This window comes from Phyllostomus discolor, chromosome 4 (genome assembly GCF_004126475.2).
Source record: "Phyllostomus discolor isolate MPI-MPIP mPhyDis1 chromosome 4, mPhyDis1.pri.v3, whole genome shotgun sequence".
NCBI classification, from domain to species: domain Eukaryota; kingdom Metazoa; phylum Chordata; class Mammalia; order Chiroptera; family Phyllostomidae; genus Phyllostomus; species Phyllostomus discolor.
Genome location: NC_040906.2, coordinates 202,783,984 through 202,806,930, shown reverse-complemented (window position 1 = coordinate 202,806,930; position 22,947 = coordinate 202,783,984). Strand labels below are relative to the sequence as shown.

The window sequence follows — 22,947 nt, the reverse complement described above, 5'->3', positions numbered from 1 at the left end:
CCGCCGCCCCCCAGAAGGAATTCTCTCCCCTCCGGCGGTCAGCCCCTCCAGAAAAACATCTGTTTTCCACCACCGCCCTGCCGACTGCCCGAGCAGCTTTCCTCGCTGAGCACCCTCAGACACCCCGGATGAGGACGACGGTCAGAGCTGGTCTCACGCTTCGGCCGAGCCCGATGCAGCTATGATCTGGATTCTAGAACCTTTGCTCACCTCCCCTCTCTGGGTACCACACTCACCACGGGAGAATGCAGGGGACGTTACCAGCCAGGAAGGGCAGTGGCAGCTGCCTCCAATCACTCGATGGGGTTGGGGCCGGAGAGAAGGAACACGGCCCGACACTCCGCATGCTGGGACGAGCAGCAACACTCTCTCGGCGGAAATTCCCGAGGGCGCTAAGAGCAGGGCTACGAGGAAGGCCCAGTGGCTGTCGGCAGGCTTCCCACCGGATCAGAGGGGGCGCCGGGCACGGGAGCTCCACCGGAAACGAAGGCAGCGGTGGGGAAGAAGCCGCCTCCCGGCCAGCGCAGGGGGCGGCCATGCCGCTGGAACACGGGGACCTCGCTGGCTGCATGGGGCGCCACCGCTCGCTGGCCGGCCCTCGGGTGTGCACTCTGCCCTCCGCTGGCTCAAGGGGGGCCTGCCGCTGCGCCTCTGCGCAGACCAGACCGCAGCAGGGCCAGGCCGGCCCCGGCAGCCTGCAGCTTCTCCCCCGGGGGCAACGCGTGCCCCTCACTCAGCTGGCGAGTGCCGTGGAGCGAACAACACGGGGCGAGAGGCGGGCGTGGGCAATCCCGCTCGAGTCAGAGAGGGCACCTGGTGCCCACGGGGGAGGGAAACCCGAAAGGAGAGAGCGAGCCAGCGCTGCAAAGACCTGGCGAGCGCCTTCCAGGCCGGAGGAAGAACACACAAGGAGGCCCAGAGGGAGGGGAGGCCGTGGGGGTGGCGAGGCGGGGGTGAGCCTGGGGACTGGGGGTGAAGTGGGAAGTCGCAGGGGCGGGGCCACGGCCGCCTTCCGCCCCCCGACGGGCCCACTCTGGCTGCTCTGCTGGCGCAGACTGGGGGGGGCGGCCAAGTCAGGAGTCCACGGCGGTGGCCAAAGGGGAGGCGGTGGGGCCGGGCCCCAGGGTCCGTCCAGGCGGTGGGAAGCACTCCGTTTCCAGATGTATTTCAAAGGAACAGGCCAGGGACTAGCAGATGGAAAGGCAGCGGGACAAAAGGGTGACTTTGAACTTTGGCTATGCCAGCAGCGGACGGAGCTGCCACTTACTGGAAATGCAGGTGGAGAGGTACAGAAGGAAAATTTTTACGCAAGAGAAACGGTGGAATCGTCAAGAATAATTCTGTGTCCTCTGCCGAGATTTACAGCCCTGCCTCTACACTCTAGAATGCGGAGCTCGGTGCACAGCCCCCCGGCAGCTGAGAGGAGTTAGGATGGCTGACATTCCCCCGCAGCCCGACCACAAGCTGACTCTGACTTGGAACTCCGCACCCGGCGTGTTGCTCGCTGCCCGTCTTCTGAGGCCTCTGGCGGCCGCAGATGAGTCTCGGTCCCTCTGCCTCGGGCTCCGCTCTGACCGCTGTTCCCCGCATGACCTGCTGCTTGTGTGTGCAGTCAGCGGGCTGTGACACACCTGAGGTCACGGAGACAGAGCCCGTGACGTCACCAGGTCACCACCACTCGTCCCGCAGCTCAGCCGGAGACAGCAGTGAGGAGGCAGGCGGCTCTCCCGGGCCGCCCTGGGGACTTGGAAAGGAATGTGGCCTTTCCTTCGCTCTCCCAACTGTGACAATTTGGCCCACTACTGAGGAGCAAGATTTTCTCATCTCCGAGACCCAGGACAAACGGCGCGGGACTTACAAGTAGGAAGCAGAGAAGGAAAATCCTTTATACCTGCATGCAGCCCACAACACAGAAGAGACCCTCCAAAGACATAAAGCTCTTAAAACATCTAGATTACGGGGATATCTGATAATCCTATGGGAAATTTAACATAGTAATTGAAGGAAAAGAAGTCTTTTTGGCTGACCTTTTCAAGGAGTATTCCAAGGTCATCCAGCCCATGGGCCAACAATGATTCTGAGCCTTTGCTTGGGTTCTCTCCGGAAGCAGGGGTGAGGCTGGTGATGATGGCCCAGGTGGCCCCAACGTGTGGCGCTGGGGAACTTCCTGAGGCAGCCCAGCCGGGAGCCCCCTGCCCAGCGCACGCCTCCCCACGCCCTCCCCGGGCCCGGCTGCTGCAAAAGTTCGCCCCGTGGGCTTTTCTCGGCCTCCAGACCCGAGAGGAAGAGTGAATGACCCCAGCAATGACAGCCTTCTGCCTTTGAATTCTCTTCCATTTTCTGCCATTGATACGACTCTCACTTGCCGATTCTGAATGTCTCAAGTTTTAGAGAACTTGACAGGGACCTTCGACTAAACCTGGAGAGCCAAGTTCACTGGTGTGACAGTTTTCTTTTCTACAGTATGTTCTTAATCATTCAGTACCTACAAAGGGAGACTAATTTGGTTAATCCTTTAGACAACAGTCTGTTTCCTAGGGCAAGCACACTTCTTCCTGGGGTAACTCCTGGCACTGCAGTCGATGACAAAACTTTGGTTTGGGGCTACGCAAGTAGGCAAGGGATATTCATGTCACACGGGACCCACACTGACCACTCTCAGGTCCCAGCCTTAGGGTCTCCAGGGAATGTCCAACACCTGGCTGGGCCCACACGGGAGCTCCACTTGAGGCCAAAGAAACCCGAACTGATCAGGCACCCAGCAGGTGAGGCCGTCCACACGGCCACTGAGAAAGGCGAGGCTGCTTCCTCCCTTTCCCCTCACGCTCCCGCCTGTCTTCCTCCTTGTCTCCCTCTCCGCTGAAGTGCTCTTCTGATTTCATTCACAGCTACTGTTTACCCTTTAAAGTTACTTCTCAAAATTGTAAGGACAAATGGCCTTAATAAATGTGTTGCATATACAAATAAGCCAACTGCCATAAAGAACTTTTAATCAGAAAGAATTTAACTTTCATCTACTAACGTAAAAGAAAAAAGCGCCCTGGCTTAGTAGATTGAGCTTGAGCTGCAAACCAAAATTCGATTCCCAGTCAAGGCACATGCCTGGGTTTCAGGCCACGGCCCCCAGCAACTGCACATTGATGTTTCTCTCTCTCTCTCTCTTTCTCCCTCCCTTCCCTCTCTAAAAATAAATAAGTAAAATCTTAAAAAAAAAAAAAAAGCTACCTTTACCCTTTAAAAAACTTGTTCTAAAGTAAAAGAGAGAGAGCGCATGCCATCCAACTCCCCTCCGTGGGGGTTAAAGGAGTCAAAGTGACGGCCCAGGACATGAACCCTGCGCCTTCCTTGTACCCAGAACTCCCTGCACACGGTGGATCCCAACGTCGTGCAGCGTCCGCTTCTCTCCGAACCACTCGGAAAGCAGCAGCGTGTGGAACGAGTCCGTAACTGCCCGGTCTCTCTCTGCTGCCTCTGGTAACTACCTCCAAGAAGAGTGAGCACCCCAGCCTGAAGGATTTCTGCATCCGAAAAGGGACAGACTACACCCTGCATATCTGACACACGCCAAGAGTTCACACAAAACTCTCACTTTAAAACTGATAAAATTAAAAGTTAGAAAATAACGTATGGCACCAATCGCAACAACTTGCTAATCTTCAAAGAAGATACAGTTCTTTCGCTTTTAGAGAGGATTTTAAAGAAATTGGGTTAGTAGTTATAGCAATACAACCTGTCAGGCATCAACCCATACATTTCAGAAGACCATTATCTGAAATGACGCGACTCTACCATATAAAACTGAAGTGAAAAGACATCAGCTTACTGTTATTTTCAAGGAACAGTCCAGGCTGGGAGAGCTGGCAGTCCAGTTCCTCCCGTGGGCGGAGGAGCAGTGAGGCCCAGGCTTCCCCGCTATCGCGCAAGGATCACGTGTTCATCGGCAAAGACTACTACACTGTCCCAGCTCCGGGTCCCGGGAACCTTAGGGCAGAGGCAAGTTCCTGGCTCGCTGGGAAGGGCCTGGAGCAAGCTGCCAGGGGTGCAACGTGGTGTGTGGTTAGGGACCTGCTCTCGGGTTCTGACTTACTGGTCTTTCTCTGCTACCTGACTGTTGCCCCAGGTGAGCAGTGGAGTCACCCGTGCAGCTCAGAAAAAGGCAGCAGGGGCGCCTCTACTCTCGGGCGCCACTGATAGGGGTGTCCGTCCCTGGGGTGCGTGAAGCACCGAAGGAGGCTCTGACACTGAGCAGAGCTTGACGGCCACGGGCCTAGGATACGCCACTCTGTCACTTGAACATTCGACTCATCTTCTGGGGCTTCCGTTTGTTTTTCAAGGAGCACTGAGGGAATATGGTTGCTTGAGTTGACTGGTATCAACTGTTAGCTTTACTTGAATTGTTTAAATTTTAACATAAATACCATACTTCCTATTTCTTTGGTAAAAGCAAATAAATCAAATTTATTTAAAATATACTCAAGAAGCCCCAGCTGGTGTGGCTCATGGGTTGAGTACTGACCTGGGAACCGAAAGGTCATGGGTTCGATTCCCAGTCAGAGTGCATGCCGGGGTTGCAGGCCAGGCACCCAGCTGGGGGTGCAGGGGAGGTAACCGATCAGTGTTTCTCTTCCACCCTTTCTCCCTCTCTTCCCCTCTCTCTGAAAATAAATAAAGTCTTTCAAAAACAAAATATACTCAAGTAATTTTAATGCTACCTAAAACATACTTCAGATTAACATCTCAAAAATAAAAATAACAGAAAAGCTTAACAGATATTTTAGATTTAAAGTCTACACATGTAAAACACATAAATGAAAAAAATAGTATAAGCTACCAGCAGAGAATTAAGTACTGTACCCTGACTATGATTAGAATATCTAAAACGATGTAAATGCTCACGTATGTATATATGTAAACTTCCTACTATAAAAGCACCTTTCCAAACTAAAACAAATTATCTGACATTTTCTTATTTGTTTAAAAAAGATTTGTTTTTTGGAACAAGGTTAAGGTTTTAAACTTTTTATTTAACTTGAAATGTAATCTTTTTGAATACACCTCTACTAAGAATGTGACATTGAATGCTTCAAAATCTTTAAACTCCAACTTAACAACTAGTTCAGTATTCCAGAAATTTAAATTTTAAGGAGCCAAAAAAAAAAATTACCCTATCTACAAATCTCTTCAAAAACATTTCCCTGGTGCTGAACTCCATCTACAGGGAACTTTGGCACCAGAAGCGGCAGCATCTGCTGTCGACTTGGAAGCTGAGACGGGAGGTGTGAGTGTATTTGGTCGGTAAACCATAAATACCTTCACATGCGCTGATGAAGAACCACCGAGGAAACTGGGACAAAATGTGGCCAACAAAAGGCCGTGATTTATGCAAGCCCGCGCCCACTGAAAGGACTCCAAACGTTCCAGGTGCGCAGGCGAAGCCGCTCGGCTCGGGGTCGCTCGGTGGAGAGCACGCACACGGAAAAGCACCGGGGACCAGCACGGGTGAATGGACCCTCGCGGCGTTCGCTACTTTAGCGGCCACAGCGTTTCCCTCCACTGTTCTGGCGTGTCACGCACACGAATATCTATACGTACGTATATCTACAGGTAGGTATAGCTATAGGTAAAACACACCTTTAACAGGTTACCTACATACACGTACAGATACACTTCACTACACTTCGATGCCACGGCCACACGAAGTTCTGCCTTGCGCTCACGTGTGCGAGCGAGCACGTGTGCACGCCAGCACGGGTGGGCGCCTTCCAGGGAACACACACTATCAAAAAATGAGTCTGAGCGTCAGACAGACACTAGGCACCCATTCCTCTCTGTTACGTTGTCAAGCTCTCCCTTCTCATGCCGTCACACCCCATCACACTCCTTAAAAACAGGATGCCCGGGCTCCCGTCGGAGAGAGCAGAAATCGGGCCCTGACCCTCAGGTTCCCACGGGCACTCGGAGACCAAGCCCAGACCAACGCTTCACGGCGACAGACTCTAAACCCGGGCCGTCCTCCCGGCCCACTCACCCTGACTTCGCAGAGACACTGTGCAACCTGGATGGCGACGGAATTCCAATTGTGAAAGTAACATGGGGGGGGGGAGATCCTGAAACGTGCCTCAACGACCCCCCAAAACCATTTATTTTAGCCACACAACTGTAATGACTGTCTCCTTGTAGAAACAGCTGCTGCCAAAATAGGTATGTGCATTAAAAGAAGTATTTTGGCTGTGAAGATGGCACCAAATAGAATGCTTATGTTCTGAAATAGATATTTTACACAAAATATAGCAAAACAGACATACCCAAAGGGGTGTAAGAGATAAAGGCAAATAAAAATACCTATTGATTCTTAAAATGTTTCAAAAGAAACTCATTTTTAATTCCGTTTTATTTAGATTTAAAGTGTTAAGTGCAGATATTACCGTATCAAAAATAACAAATTTCTACGTAATTTTAACAGGCTATCTTTCAAAACAACAATTATATTCTATGTTCTTGTTGTAAAGGTCTTCACAGTACAGATGTGTTTTTAAAAACTAAAAAAGTCCTCCTTTCCCACCAGAAAAGCCCTCACGAACTTCAGTCTCTCCCTTTGCCCCCTTTCCCTTCCCCTGGTTTTACGCCAGCAGGCATCGGATTATACAAACATCTGCAACAAGGAAAGGACAGTTAAAGTGTCGACCCGATAACCCTAGTAACTCAAGAAAAATCTCCGATTACAGAATCTGCTCGACACAAATAAACACACCTTTGTTTCTGCAGCCTGGTTCTCCCGGGTGCTACTTCACTTAGGGCAAGCCGCACGGGCCTGTGTATATACATTTACAATCACAAAGGACAAGAAAAATGAAACAAAGCATTTGTTTCTCCAATCCAGGAAAGGATAACTTGCTGTCCGTTTTTAAAACAATCAGAAAACTAAGAAAGAGTCAGAATCTAGTGCCCTTAAAAATCATCCATCCTCCGTGCAGTTTCGCATTAGACGCAAAGTCTGCCAGCGTACTACTTCTCTCTGTTGACCATCCCCGGGTCAGAATTCAAGGAGCCCAGAGGCAGAACATTCTCCACGGAGGCACCGAACACTCATTTCCCCTCTCAGCCCCATAGAAACCCAAGCAGACTAGTTTCTAGGGCACCGTGCAAAACTAATCTGTTTAGCCGTGCATTTGCTAAACATGTTGGTGTGGGAGAGTCAGTAAGTGAAAGACCACAATTCTTGTTCCATCCAGCTAATAAATACACATCATGCTTCAAAGACCCAGTCACGAGTGTACTTCAAAAGTAAAATGATCACCACACAAATCAAGGATGGCCAGGTGAATCAGACCTGACACTGAGTGGCCAGCTCCTCCTGCACCCCAGAGGCGAAAAGCAAGCAGGGATGCCACCCGTGTTCAGTGTCCCATAGGCACCACAGTCCTTTCTGACAGAACTCATTTAAAGTTCCTATCACGGGAGGGGAACGCCAGCCAGGAATCAAACTGTGACCCTGAGCCAAAGACAACTTACCACTCTGCTGGTAAGTGGGCAACTTAATTTACAAACTGGAATTCCTACCTTTTAACCCTTTGCAGAAATAGATAAGCAATATTAAATGAACTGGATTCAGCTCATGAGAGGCTCACAAACCAAACCAGGAAGCTCTGGAGGCCGTCTGAAGCAAAAGCGTGCCCGGGTGGCGATGCCCACTCGGTACAAGCCCAACGTCATCGCCGTCTTCCAGCTTTGTCCCCGAGGAACACTGGCAGCTCAGCTGAGCACAACAGGACTCAGACAGCTATATCAGCACCAGGAGAAGATGCATGCACGCAGCAGCCAATCGCTGGGCCAGGACTTTGGGGACAGGTTTGTGATCCCCCGAAAGTCACAAACAAAGCAGCTCACCAGAAAATTCCTCACCCACGAACACACGTTAAAACGAACAAAATGAGCATGTTCTACCGACCTGCACCCAAATGCTGGCTTCTTTTCTGTGTCAAAGCCTACACCTAACCAACCCCAGGAACTTGCTGTGATAAAAACCATGTGTCCTTGCACTTGGTACACCCACGCCAACGGGCATGCACGGTCAGGGTTCGCCTTTTCGGTTTCAAAACAACTCGGCCTATTGTGAGGCTGCATGATAACTAATGAAAAGGCGAAAAGCAGTGAAGGTTTTCTTAGAACCGCCAGTCGTGATGGACTTAAAGCAAGCTGGACGTTTCACGGCCGGGGACTCGGCTCCTCCCAGGCACAGCATTTCCCTCTCGCTGTCAGAAAGACCCGAGTTTAGGATCAGGCATTTCTTCTGGTTGGCAGGAAAGTGCCTTATCTAAAGCTTTCATTAAAAACTTGCTGGGAAAAAAGGACTCACGGACGTGGACAACAGTGTGGTGACTGCGGGGGTGGGGGGTGGGTGGAGGTTGAAGAGGGTATAAGCGGGATAATGGCGAGGGGAAAAATACAATAAAATATGAAGAAAACACTTTTTAAAAATGTGCTGAAATACTTGGTGGTAGGTAATCATTGATGTGTCCCTGCAAATACACGCAGCAGGTACTGTGTTTCACAAGCACGTGCGGGCCGCAGGGACAGAGTAAAGCCACGAAGCCAAGAGCACCACGGCTGCTACTCCTCAGTGCCTGTAATGTGTCCTCTACTCTCGGCCTCACACATCCTGGGGAGGAAACAATGAAAAAACGCCTGGGTATCCACCCTTCACACGCCTCCTCCAACTGTTAGAGTCCCACTTGGGGACTGCAAACTAAACCCGTGTTGCAAACGTCTAAGGAGACCTGAACGCGCTCAGAGAAACAGGTAAAGGGGCATCCAGCAGCGAGCCTACCGGGCACGCCCCTGGCGAAATGACTTTCCAGTTTCACGCCAGGAGACGCCACAGAGAGGGAAGGGTGCGAGCAAGCGGGCGCTAGCACCTGCTCCTCTCCGCGGGAACTGCTATTTCTCACCGCCCCTCCGCCTCTCCTCTCTGTCCCGAACAAAACCAGCTACTGGGCAGAGCGCGGGCGTCGGCAGCTGGCTGGCTGGGCCTCCCTCCCCTCCACCAAGGGCAAACCGGCTTTGGAGTGAGAAAAGGGAGAGAGAGGAAAATGGTGACTCTTCCCTTGCTTTTCAATCCATTGCAGATGATCTCCCTCTCACAATTAGCAGTCTCAATGAAAGGTTTTTACTCGAGATAAGTAAAATATTGCTGGAAGAAAGGAGTAATGCTGGGAAAAATTAAGAGTGCAGTTAAGTCTGCAACTGACCGAGAGACCTGTGAGTGGCCCATGTTTCACAGACAGGGGAGAGGACCGCCGGCCCTGGGAGGGCCGTGGAGAGGGCCAAGGGCAAGGCCTCTGTGGCCACCTTACTTCTCTCTCTCCCTACAACCACCTGGGAGTAAAACCGCCACCAACAGAGAAGCGGCAAGGCGGGGAGGAAAGGCAACACTCAGCCTCGGAAGGAGAAGGCCGAGGCAGACGCGCCTTCTCCGGGAGCTGGCACCGCACAGCTCTGCAGCGCGTCGAGCACCGTGTGTCCATCCCTCTCTGACCCACCTGAGAGGGGGCAGCAGTGCCAGCCAGCGTTTTTACTTCCACAAAGGGCTTCTGCTCAAACACGGGGGAGAACGTCCCGAGAGATGTCCTGGGAAACCCCGGAGTGGGTTACGGTGACACTGTGGGAACACCTGTGTGGGGGCAGTCGGCTGCCCAGGGCACCGGCCCAAGGCCCCCAAGGTTAAAGGGTGCGAGTCTATAAATAAGCCTTCCGGTGTTCCTAGTCACAAAACACCCTGAGAAGCCACAATCCCATTTCCCCTTTCCAAATTCCATGCTTCCTCAGGCCAACGCAACAAGGACGCGCTCCCCAGTGTCCGAGACGCTGTAGGTTTGGGGCCGCTAGAAGGTAGATGGTCATGTAAGGGAACTCCAACTACTTGAGTCTAGAGAAAAATACTGGGTCTTGAGAACAGGAAACAGCTTTCTTGTTTGTGTTAAGTAAAAACAGAAAACATGAAAATCTAAGAAAACAGGTACGCATCAAACCCTCTTCCGTGAAATACGGAAGGCCGTTTCGAAAGCGACAGGAGACCCCGGCCCGGTGCGGCTCGGCAGGCTGTGCGCTGCACCGCAGAGCGGAGGGTGGCGGGTGTGACCCCCCGTCAGGCAGGGCACACGCCTGGGTCAGGGTTCGGGCCCCAGCTGGGGCGCGGACGGATGGGAGAGGCAGCGGGACCAAAGGCAACAGGTCGATGTTTCTCTCTCACATCCATGTTTTCCCTCTCTCCCTCCCCTTCCCCTCTCTCTAACATAAAATCATTTTTTAAAAAAGGTATAGGATAAACAATATGTTAAGAAATAAAAATCAAAATAACGTTTTGGGAAACTAAAAAAAAAAAACCCACTTTTTCGGTTGATGCCATCTTCATGAGAAAGACCTTTAAATAACTTAAAACTCTGCCTCAGGAAGTCAGCACACAGCTCGAAATCGGACACAGTCTGACACCAGAAGTGGTTCAAAGCCAAGTTTGCTTTGAGGCCAAGATCTATATAATTTGCTGCAAAAACGATGACAGGATACACCTTTCAGATGTGGCTGGTTACACTGGCCTTCTACCAAACAGGCTTTTTGTTCACTTCGTTCCAAAGAGATTACCTTTCCTGCTTTCAAAGAAAGGGAAAAAAAAAAATCTACCTGTGATTACTTGAAAAAAAAAACTGTGGACATTTTTTAAAAAGCAGAAGACCAGTGAAATGTCCCCTGACTCTCTCAACACTAATCCTAGGTGGGCCGTGAGAGCCCAGAGGACGCTGCTGTCGCCGGGGAGAGGAGGGGGCGGGAGGGAGGCGCGGGGAGCACAAACCTGCTGTTGCGGGTACTGCATTCCGCCCATGGCCCCCGGGGCCCGGCCCTGGACGCCCAGAGGGTACCGCTGCGGGCCGGGGGCGCCGTAGGAGCCTCCGGCGTACGGGCTGCTCTGCTGAGGCTGGGAGTGAGGGTTGCTGCCCATCCCATACAGCTGCGGCCTCTTCATCACCATGGGGTCCATGGGGCTGCCCTGTGGAGGAAGACACGGAGAAGGAGGCTCGTTACACGTCAGCATTTATCGCAAAGGCAGAACGTGTGTTATGCTGGCATACACATGAAAAACACGACTATCCTGGTGGAAATAGTAAAAACAAAGGTCTGACGAATAAAAACCCAGAAAAAAAACATTAAGAAAAACACCTAGATGAATACGAGACATTTTATTTTTTTTTTACGTCTAGGAAGGTTTTAACCACGAAGAGGGATCCCGCGTAAAGAACACCAGGAAAGACCCTGCACCCCAAGTGGGGAGGGAGCGCCTGCGTGTACAGTCCCACCGAGCACGGAGAACTGGGCGTCTGACGGCGAGCCTCACTCGGCTGCTTTCGCTCGCCGGGAGCAGAGGCAAAGTGTGCCGAGTGGTTCGGAACGCTTTCGGACTGTGAAGTATTCTTAGAACTGCTTTATTTTAGACCTGAGTCTGCAAGTCCCCATCAAACATTAATGCCTCTGAGTGCTGATTAGAAAGTGAAAGGATAGGTTTTTGAATAACACAGAATGTCTGGGGTGGAAACTTTCAAAGACCACTGGTGCCCGTGAATGCACAAGCACCCAGACCATGAGTCACAGGCCGCCTTCCCTAGGTAAGTAAGCAACTTACCAAACAGAACCAGTTCAAAACCAGACTTTAAGTTTTATTTTTGGCTCAGTGAGTCAGCCTCGGGCCTCGGGGCCAAGGCCGTTCGGGAGAGTCAGAACCGGAGCCTTGGCCTGGGCTTCCACTCCCCGGGTGCCTGAAAGGAGGAACTCGGGGGTGGGGCAGCCCCTCCACGCTGGCCACAGAGGCCTGCAGCAGGCATCGAGCAGGTCGGTAGGTCCTTCCTTCCAAAACTGTATGGCGCTCCCTATTGTGTGCCAGCCTCTCTGTTCACACCAAGTTCATGGACACTCTCAGGAAGGATTCAGGATCCGCTAGATAAACAAGAAGAAATGAGGTTCAAGATGGGGAGGGGCCAGGGGCAGAATACCACCAAGCAGAAGAAAAAGCATGAAGCACGGGATCCGGGGACCTGAGCTGCCTGGCGTGTGTGTGGACACACAGCAGTTCAGATCCCACCGGAGCAGGAATTTGCAGAGAAGCCGCTGTAGCCGGCAGAACCCAGGACACGTAAGGGGGAGCCTTGCGTGCCGTTTTAAAGGCTCCAGGTAGTGCCTGGGGGATGGAGAGAGAGCTGCAGTCAGCTCCGCCTCTTGGGGGGCTGGCCTCTCAGGCAGTGTGGCTGGAGCCGGGGTGGGGGCGGCCACAGCAGGCAGGACAGCGAAAGGTCCTGAACCGGTGACAGCGGTGGACCAAGCGAGCCCAGCCTTAAGTCGCAGACGGAAGGAAATGCAGCACAACTCGGAGACTGAGTGATAGGAGAGCAGAGGCAAGGTGGCTTCACAGACAGTAGGACACCATTTGAGACAGAGCACGCAGGGGTGGCAAGAGCCGATCAGCCCTCCCCCCGGAAGTGGAAGCCTTCAGTATCCCACACGAGAGATCTGAGGTTCCTATCGGAAGTCCAGGTGAAACTCCCCAGGAGGAAGAGACACAGTGATTTCCACCTGGGTGGCCAGGTGCGAGCCGGACCAGTAACTAAGGAAGTCCTCGGCACATGGAGGACAGATGCCCCTGGAGGGCAATGACCTCTTCTGTTTCACTCACTATTGATCGCCAGGACATTAAGTCAAACAGTGCTCCTGGCCCACAGTAAATGTTTAATAAATGCTGGATGAATTAATGAACAGGAAACATGTGAAAACTTAATATTTTATGCAGGAAGAATATGTGGAAAGAGAATAATGGGTGGAGGACAGTTCTAAAACAAATATCACCATTTAAGGAAGAAGGAAGAAAAAAACCAAGTCCACCAAGAGACCAGAAGAGTCTGAAAACGCAGCCAGGCCTTCCCAGGGAGTGTGGTGTTCTGCAGAGAAGACGGTCACGTGCAGCAACAGCCCAGGCTCGCCACGTGCCGCCCAGGTGTGCGGCAGGTGAGGGCTAGCAGCTGCTGCTGCGCCGGATGACTAGGACGCCGCGGCTGACCTTGGCCGGGGCAGCCTCGTGGCAGAGGGGAGGGTGGAACCGGAGAGACAGGAACTGGGGCGCACAGGGGAGGGGAGCGAGGGGGGGCCGGGGCTGCAGCCCAGCTGAGGGGGCGAGAAGAACTGCCGGGCCTGCCCCCACCTACACCCGACCCAAGGCTGCCCCAGTCTCTGCCCCTCTTCCTTCCTGGGGTTGCCCTGGCGCCCATTCTGATGACCTGATGAGAATGCATGCACCCCACGTTAACTGGCCACCTATCTGCCATGTGCACTGGCCAGGCACAGGAGGCATAGAGGTGAATGTCAGTGGCTGTCCTGGAGAAGGGGACAACTCACTGAAGGAGAGAGGACCAAAGGAAGGCTGCGGGAGACCTGGCCGGACACCCGAGGCCCCGGGACGGGCACACGGCGATGGGTCTGCGGTGGGTCTCACAGAGCCCGCCCAGACCACACGGCTGAGCTCCGCCCTGGGGGCTCACGGGAGTCTGCCGGCGCTGAGCGAGCAGGGTGAGAACACGTGCACGCCAGCCGGTTCTGCTCCGAATTCACAATTCCACGGGATTTTCACGTGTCCCTTTCACCAGTCAAGAAACACTGTGCACCTGACAGTGACAGAAACTGTCCAAGCTGCACACTGACGTTACACATGTGCCGACTTCCCATTTCAACACACAAACATTCATGTTGATAGACGTGGCGTAAAACTAAAATCGAGGACTAAGCAGCACATTTTCCCAGACTGATTCAAATTAGAATTTATGCCTAAAAAAAGAAAAATATAATTATTTTTCCACACTTTGTTGCAAAATGTAAAAGAAAACCTTCTATGAAAGCGCGAGAATCTGAGCTGGTGATTTCACACCCCACGGAGTACACGGCCAGCCTACCTCGAGGCCGCGTACACCCAGTTTCAGGCTAAATCCCCAGCACAGGCCCTGAGGCGGCCCTGTCTTCGCACTGGGTCTGGACCAGCCAGCGCACGGGGAAGGTCTGCTTGCTTGTCCTGAAATACTGCACAACCCAGACTGTCCAAATTAAAGCAGAAACTTGAAATGGGAAAATGGCTGGAATGTCTACACCTCAGTGCTCTAGATAACAGTACAGCAAACTCGTCCTATCAATGACTGAAACTGTCCTGAGGGATCTGTTTCATCATGGCCATAAACTCTCACGGTCCTACTTAAAATTCAGTTTAATTTGCACCCGTGTCAAAAAATGTTAGCTTTAACCATGAGATTTCTCAAGATCGAAAGCATGAAATACAGATTATCTGTAACCCTCAAAATGCATCTAACACCTTTCGGTGAGACTTCAGATATGAAAACAGATACTTACATGGTGCAAATTATTTAATTTTAACCATCCCTCCTTTGGCCCATTATTAAATATTCACCCACAATCCAAATCCATCCCCTGTGTGCTCTGGGTATTTTTAACATTAAATACATACAACGGCAGGATATCAACCCCTGCTTTTTTTTTTTTTTTGCAAGTTATCTCCTGAAAGAAACCAAAGACCAAATCAAGTCTAAGACTTTTCCAAACACATAAAAGGCAACTCGCTTCTCATATTCACATCTAACCCCACACAAAATATTTTTAAAGACTTTATTTTCAGAGACAGGGAAAAGAAGGGAGAGACAGATCAATGTGTGGTTGCTTCTCACGCACCCCCTACTGGGGACCTGGCCTGGCCCGCAACCCAGGCTTGTGCCCTGACTGGGAATCAAACCACCGACCCTTTGATTCACAGGCCGGCACTCAATCCACTGAGCCACACCAGCCAAGGACAAAATTTTTCTATTTCTGTCATCTACCCTTCTGTTGATATATTCCAGAGTGTCCCCATTGTCATTTCTCACATGCAGTTTCTACTGTATCGGAGACATCACTCACATGAAGAACAGCCCTCAAATACTTTTCTCAATACATGTATCCCAGGCATGTTTTTCCCTTGTAGGTGTCATTTCACGTCTGCTGCATTCTGAGCTTCAATTACGTGAAATAAAACAAGCGCTTTGCAGGCCTCAATATGGACCACCCATTTTCAAAAAGCCTTGAACATACCTATGGGCTATCCATCATACATACATATGCACACACATGTGTATGAGTTATATGCTGTACATCTCTCACAGAGGCACATGGATGTGTGAGTTATAGGTCATCCATCACACACACACACGCACGCACGCACGCACACACCCTTTCCCGGACCTCCCTCTGGGGAGCTGCCACTGCTGCCTCCACCCTCCAGAAGCCTCAGACGGTTTCACACCCCTGGGACTGTCAACAAGGAGGAACACAATGCAGACTTTTTAAATGTGACTTGGAATATAGATTCTATACACATTAGGTGGCACAGTGAGGCTGTACTCTAGATTAAAACGATTTTTAGAGGCTGGCCTAGGAATCCAGCTACCCTTTTAAAGGTTACCCAAGTTTTTAAAAAAAAAAATCACTTTTAGTATGCTTTAGCTATACTTGACACTTTTTACACTTATCCTTCATTACCAGTCTTTCAGCATATGCCTACACGTTTTTATAATAAAGAGATGTATCTAATTGCATTTACTCCGGAATATCAAGTTAGGGAGATAGTTTATTAGTCATCTCCTTCGTGCACATAACATTTCACAACTGTTTCCACCCTATTCCTTAAGCCACACACTGAAAGAGAGGCATTACAAAAACCCACGGACAGAAGAACCGCCATGGCTCTCCATCTACAGTCACAACCTCTACAGCCGGGGCATCGAACTCGTTTCCACCGGGGGCCACAGCAGCCTCGCGGTTGCCTTCAAAGGGCCGAATGGAATTGCAACTCCTCAGCAGTTAAGGAGTAGTTACATTTATACAGTCCTCAAATTACTTCAGCCCTTTGAAGGCAACCGTGAGGCGGATGTGGCCCCTGGTGAAAATGAGTTTGACGCCCCTGCTCTGTAGTACCTGGATTCAGCAAGGGCTCAGAGAAAGCAACGTTCCCCTTGTGAATCATCATTTGGGAAAATGTTCTGTCTGAGCACTAACTAAAGAAAGCTTTTGAAGTGACATTTCAGCACCTATGAAACAGTCTGGCCCAATGTAAGCAAATGAGTATTTGAACGAGCAGGTAAAACTGCTGCTCTTTCTGAGGGATAAGTCGAGAAACTTTGAAGATCTAAGAACTGTATCTATTCCAACTCTAATACTCTCTCTCAAATGCGGTAGGGTGGGATTTACCCAGACGTGTCCACAGCTACACGAATGCTAACCCTGAAGGGAGGCCGCGTGGTCTCGGGGGAAAGCATGGGCTTTGGATCCACAGTGGATGCACCCACACCCTTGCCCCTTCCACTTACTACCACTGGGCGCCCCGAACACCCTACTTGTATCCTAGTTTTCTCACTCACTAAATGGGAGAGATAATACCTACCTAACAATTATTGTGGAAACGAAATTAGAATTATAAAGGACCTCTGAGCCACTTACTAATTGTTCAAAGAAGAAAACTGAAACTACCCTGGTAGTCAATGGTTCCAGAACATGTGACGAACCGTAACACATCAGCACGGCAGAATGTGCAGAGACACGGAGGAGCACCTGCAAAACGTCAGGTGTGCAAGTGACGTGCGTGAGTTACAGCTATATGGCAACGAGGCTGATAGCGATCAGAGCCAGCCACAGTGACCTGTACGCAGTGGCTGTCATACTGTGAAGCAATCTATGTTTCCTTTTCTGTGATGCTAAATATAGCTCTGAAATGCCTCTGGTTCTTTCCCAGGCATGCTCCAAACGCCACTGTGACGCTCTGTGGGATGGGGGCGGACGGGACCCAGCTGTCCCGCCCTCGCCCTCCTCTGTGCCTGTACCCATACTCCATGTACACACGGCACCCACGAGCCCGGACAAGCTTCTGGTCCTCCCCTGAGGCTGCCCCTGCGCTCCTCTTAGCCTCACACCAAGCTCACTCGGTCCTGGTTCAACAGCACGGAGCTCCTCCCTGCACCCCACCCCAGGATCGCCATCCATGGAGGGGCCCTGCCCGGAATCTCCCCTGTGCTGCTTTAGCAGACTGTGGATTGCCTTGTATAGTTACTTAATTCATGTGCTGTTTTTCCACTTTTCGTGGGTCATTTCTTACCTCCCGAGCAAACTAAAATGGCAATGTCCGAGTTTTGTATTGTTTATGGGTCCCCTAGCTTACAGCACAAATGACTTCGACGGCTGTGGTGATGCACTTGGGGACTGATGACTGATCACATGAAGTTAAGATGTTCTCAGAAACAAAACGTCAAGGTCAGTAACCACTGATTTGAACCTCATCACTGTGTGCATGCATGTACAGAGAAGACACGTGGAAGGTCAGTAACAGAATAAAGCCCAACAGCCATGGTCAGTTCTTCTCCTCATGGCACGAAAACCAACCAGTTCAGGCCAGAGACAGGCGCAGGGGCACCAGAGGCTCCTCCCTCCTCTGAGAAAGCGTGCAAATTCCTCTTCGAGCCAGAAACTACCAAGACTCTCGGTTTCCACCGTCGGCCGCCACTGGCACAGAATCCAACTCCCAAAGCAGCTTTCTCAGCCCAGACGACGGAAGGGAGCTGGGGGCCATGGGGCCGCCCGGCGCTGGGACAGGGCTGAGACTAAACGCAAGCCCCCTAATTGGGTCCTGCCCTGCGCCGTACCCAGCGTGTGCGCAGGATCAGGGGAGGGAGGGAGGTCGGGGAAAACAAAGCCACAGCCACTTTGTGTTCTGCGCGGACCGAGGACAAAAGAGCACCTGTTATTAACACCACCTGAAACACTGGAAGTCCACATACTCGGAGCTCTTCTGTTGTCAACACCAGAATATTTGCCACATTCTGCCACGGTGTGGGAGGGATTGAGAGGTGGAATTCTAAGATACTAGAAAAAAACAAAGAGGCTGTTTGGTTGTCGGCTCGAAGAACTGTCCAATCACCGCAGCCTCTAACCAGGATGCCATCCGCAGCGTGAGAGGAGGGCGGGGAGGGGCCAAAACACCCCCGACCCGACCCGACCCGTTAACACACCTGGTTTGGGTTTTGGTTTCTTTTTTTCCTCTCTCTTTTTTTTTAAGATTTTATTTATTTATTTTTAGAGAGGGAAGGGAGGGAGGAAGAGAGAGAGAGAAACATCAATGTGAGGTTGCTGGGGGCCGTGGCCTGCAACCCAGGCATGTGCCCTGACTGGGAATTGAACCTGTGATGCTTTGGTTCGCAGCCCGTGTTCAATCCACTGAGCTACACCAGCCAGGCGGGTTTTGATTCCTTTAAGGCAAGTTAAAAAGAACGTGTATTTGTGGGGCCACAGAACGGAATTTGAAGGAAGAGGGTAAAAATGGGATTATGGGAAATCTTCGTTTATGCAATTTTATCTGAAAGAAACATGTTTTGATGTACAAGTATAAATTAAAAAGCTCGTTTTTTTACATATACAGTATCCTTAAACAGGTGTAGAACAAACAATATTTTTTCCTAACTATATTTTAAATGTTATCCTGAATCTAAAATATTTCTGGGTTTTTATTTTTCAGAATCAAGATTATCCACAAAATACCAATAAAAAGTAACAACCAGAGGCTGGGATTCTTAACTCTTAGGGACACTCTAAAAACGCATTCATGATGCATATACTTCCTAAATTTATCGCATGGTGTCAGAGGCCCCTGGAATAGCCTCTAGAAAGCCACCCAGCGACTCCCCTGGCCTGCGTTACCGAATACTGACCACCTGCCAGGCATCGCTAAAGCACTGTAATACATTCATTCTCACTTGGTCACAATTCATCTGATAAAGGACTCAACAACGAAACAGCATCTTAGAACCGGAAGCACCCTCCCCTCCGCCCAGGCCTGCACATCACGTAAGTACGACTCCCATGAAGGCCTAGACCATGAATGTTACACATTTCTTCCTTGTGTGTAGCAGAGACCACTTCTTGTCATTTGTATCCACTGGCTTCCACTTGGTCCTTTGGCCAATGTTTGAAGACGGCTGTATCTGTGTCCCTTTTCTGAGTGAAGCATGTCCATTCTCAGTCCTCTAAAGGCATTGCCAGGAGTAACCTGCTCCCTTTTCCCCAGCTCCCACGGGGGCGCTGACCCAAGGCCCCATCTCACTCCCGACCCGCGCTGTCCACCGGGATCCGCCCCCCGCCCCCCACCGCCTGCTGCACGGCTGGTCAGCGGACTCAGGTCGCAGAAGTATGCCCCTCTGCCTGCTAGAACTCTGCGTATTGCTGGTCACCGCCCCAGCCTGACACCTAACACGGTAGCTGCATCTCCTCTCCTGACGTCCGCCACCAATGAACTCGGCCCGCCGTTCCATTCAGGTATCCCTCCGCGTGGCTGATAAAACTACGGCAGAGGTCAAGGGAGGGCACAGGGCCTCGGGCTGACCCCTGGAGCCGCTGCCCAGCACAGACCGCAGTCCAGGCACCAGCGCTCCCGGAGGAGGGTCCTCCTCGGACGCCTCGGGAAAAGCCCGTCCACCGCCCGGCGGCCCGCCTCTGAGACCACGCTCGTTAGGCGGCCGCAAGTCCACATCATCTGCCTTTGGGGGACAGTTTCTGGATGCCTCCACCTCCTCCATCTTTTCTAGCATATAAAATCAACAGTCCGGAGTTTAAGAAAACCCTGGGAATTCAAGGCAGAAGGAGGGTGAAGGCAAGGCAGGGCGCCGAAACTCAGAGTCAGCTGTGAGCCCTGGCCCTGCTCCCCACCAGCTCCGCCACCGCGGGCGCACACAGGGCAGAGCGCAGTCACATGCACCCCCGGGGGTGCCGGGGGGTCACACGAGGCACCGCGGGGCTCATCACACAGTGCGAGTTCCCTAAATCTTTTTTTCCCTTCTTAACAAATTAGCCAATGGAAGTCAGCAACACCCCTCAATAATTTAATCTATTTATTGTCCGGTCTCCCCGGCACACTGTTAATTAAAGGTGGAAACTGCCTTACTCATCTCTGCACACCTAGCACTCGGTATGACGCCTGCCAGGGTGCACACGTGCTGAATGGAAAAGCAGTGAGTCCTTGACGCCCCGCCGCCAGTGAGACAGCCGGGCTCCCACCAGAGTGTGCGCCTCTCGACGGCCAACATCAAGTGTAAAACTTGAATTTGCTAAATTCAAGAATTGTGCAGCCAAAGCTCCGCTTTCCACAGGTTCATACACACCACAGCTCTCGATACCTCCCTATGCCGTGTCCCCCAAATGTGGCTCCCTCAGCTGGTTTCTCGGGGCCCCAAACACTCCTGTCTGGGTGCCCAGGGTCCTCCGCACCTGTTTCCCATCTCAGTAAAAGACACCCCCCTCCCCAACCAGATGTGAAAAGATGCCTTCTTCTAACCCATTCTTCTCTCCACCAGAGCCGGCCCTCACCAAGTCAGCGTTCTCGGAGGAAGGTCTTCATAACAAACCTTAGAAACACCCCTTCCCACGGATCCGCAGGGGATGGGGGCACCGCCATCGACAGGGAATCCCCCCTTCCCACCACACGGGCCTCCGCAGGGCTCTGGGAAACCCACGTGCTGCCCCTCCCCCCACCACGCCTTCCCCTCCCAGCAGGAGGAGCTCTGCTCTCCCCCAGAACTGGAACTCAGTCGTCCTCAGAGACGCCCTCCCTCCACCCGGCTGGGGCTGGGTGCCCTCGGGAAGCACCGCGTGTATGTACGTAAGTTTCCTTCCCAGCATCCCCGAAGGCTGCGCGGGCATCCATCTGTGACCACTTGGTAACGGTCTCTCTCCCCACTGCACCGTGCCCAGGAGCAGGGACACTGAGGTAGAGAAGACAAATATTAAACCCAGTTAGAGCTTTCATCTAGGTAACACAGGACAAGTCCAGAAAACGAGGCTGCTTTGGTTCTCCAGGTTTTGCTTGATGTTTACAAATCGACAAAAACCTATTATTTTGTCATCTGCGAAGGGCAGCAGCTTGTAAGTCCATTCACGAAGTTACCGTCTGACTATACTCTTAAATTTAATTTAGCAAATGTAATAATTTTATGAACAAACCGAAGTGTACGAGGTCTGTCCAGAAGGTATCCGGCCATGTGCTACAAAAAATAGAGGCATTTATTCAAGAAGAGACAAGATACAGAGACATTGTATACAGGACAATGACACCTCAGTCCCCTTCAAAGTAGACACCTGGGAACCTCACACAGTTCTCCCAGGTGCCATCACCTGCCCCGTCATATTTTCCTGAATCTCATCGGTGGTCTGAAATCTGTTCCCTTTCAAAGGTGATTTTAGTTTTAGGAAAAGCAAGAAGTCTCAGAGTGCCAAGTCCGGGCTGTAGGGGGAGGTGAGTCACCTGGGTGGTTTAATGTTTCGCCAAAAGACTGCACGACACATGACTGAGTGGATGGGCGCATTTTATCGTGATGAAGCTGCCAATCACCAGCTGCCCGTAGCTGTGGCCTTCTGAATCACTTGACTAGTTTCTGTGGAGGGATGTTCAACCTTAGCGCAAAATTTGATGCAGACTGGCAGCTCTACTTGCTCAGTCATTTTGAACGTGACGGCCACACAGTACACATGCTCACTCAATGGCATCTACTGTCCCCACTGACTAGTACAGTGAAGTCGTCATTGTTCACTCATGCACATTCCAGTCCACTCTCCTTGGCTGCCAGGTGACATCGATGTTGTTCAAACCATTCTTGTTGTATTAACAATGGCTGGACCTTTTCTGGACAGGCTATATGTTACGTTTTTTATGTCAAGAGTAAATTAGACCTAAAAGCAATAACAAAATAGTAATGGAATGTTTTTCTACTTTCCCTCGGATTTGTCATTCTCACCACACACAAAAAAACCAACAAAACTGTAAAGCTATTATCACAGCTTTAACAATTTCTAAAATTTACCTCTCTAAGTATACAATATCGTACATATTCATGTGTTTCTACTGACAACCTAGTAGCGGACTTACTGAAGAAAGAGAAATAATAGGATATGTTTCCCACATACAGACTTAAATCAAGAAAAGGAGTTTTGTGAGACTCCAATTTCACTCCCACCACGTTTAGCTGTGTCACGCTGACAGAGTCACTGCTTAGCCTCTCCGCATCTCTGCTAACTCATCTGTTTCAGCAAGGACACTACTGTCACTGCAGAGCTGCCACACAAGGAGACACAGGCAAGTCATTGGCACAGGACAGGCTTTCAACAGGGACAGACTTTACTGTATCCACTACCTGGAGGTGTAACTCCGGAACAATCACTACGAGGTGTGGACACCCTCCACCCTCCACCGCTACAGAGAAGACAGACCCCGATCATCGGCCCCAACGTCCGTTCTCCCAAGTCCAGTAACTCTCAGGATCTTTCACCCTGCGGAGGTGTAAGCAGCCGCTACCAATGATCAGATTCTGCAAACAAACAGAAACCAACTTGCTATCGGTGGTACAATGGAAAGAGCGTCAAGTCTGACCCTGGGAGACCTGGGTTCGTGTCCCTCTCCTGCTTTTCCAACTAGCCAGAAACCGTTTGATAATTTATTCCAGCGCTCAAGCCTCGGTTTTCCCACCTTTCAAGTGAAGATAGTAACTCCCTCAAAAAGACAATCATTCTAAAGCTGCTTGGTGCGTGATCTGCGAGAATAAACAATCCCAAAGACATATCAGAGTGGTACCTGAAGACAGAGGTCACTGATTTCCCAGCAAATTCTATAGTTGCCACCATGCCTTTTTGAAACTATCTTGTTATTTTTTTTTAATCCACAATTTTAAATTTGCTAAAGAAAACGCCAATAAACATACTATGTATGAACATTACCAAGTGACTGCCCATCTCTGGACAAAGAGTGCAGGATGTGCCGATACACAGGCTACGGGTCCCTCATGTGAA

The 22,947-nt window shown here is 51.0% G+C and overlaps 1 protein-coding gene across 1 annotated transcript in view; it reads right to left on the bottom strand.

The window, feature by feature from the left end:
• ARID1B (AT-rich interaction domain 1B) overlaps positions 1-22,947 on the bottom strand; it is a 395,196-nt gene that overhangs the window by 331,150 nt on the left and 41,099 nt on the right. Inside the window, 1 exon segment of the mRNA XM_028508460.2 lies at positions 10,847-11,041. Coding sequence (XP_028364261.2) covers positions 10,847-11,041 — 195 coding nt within the window.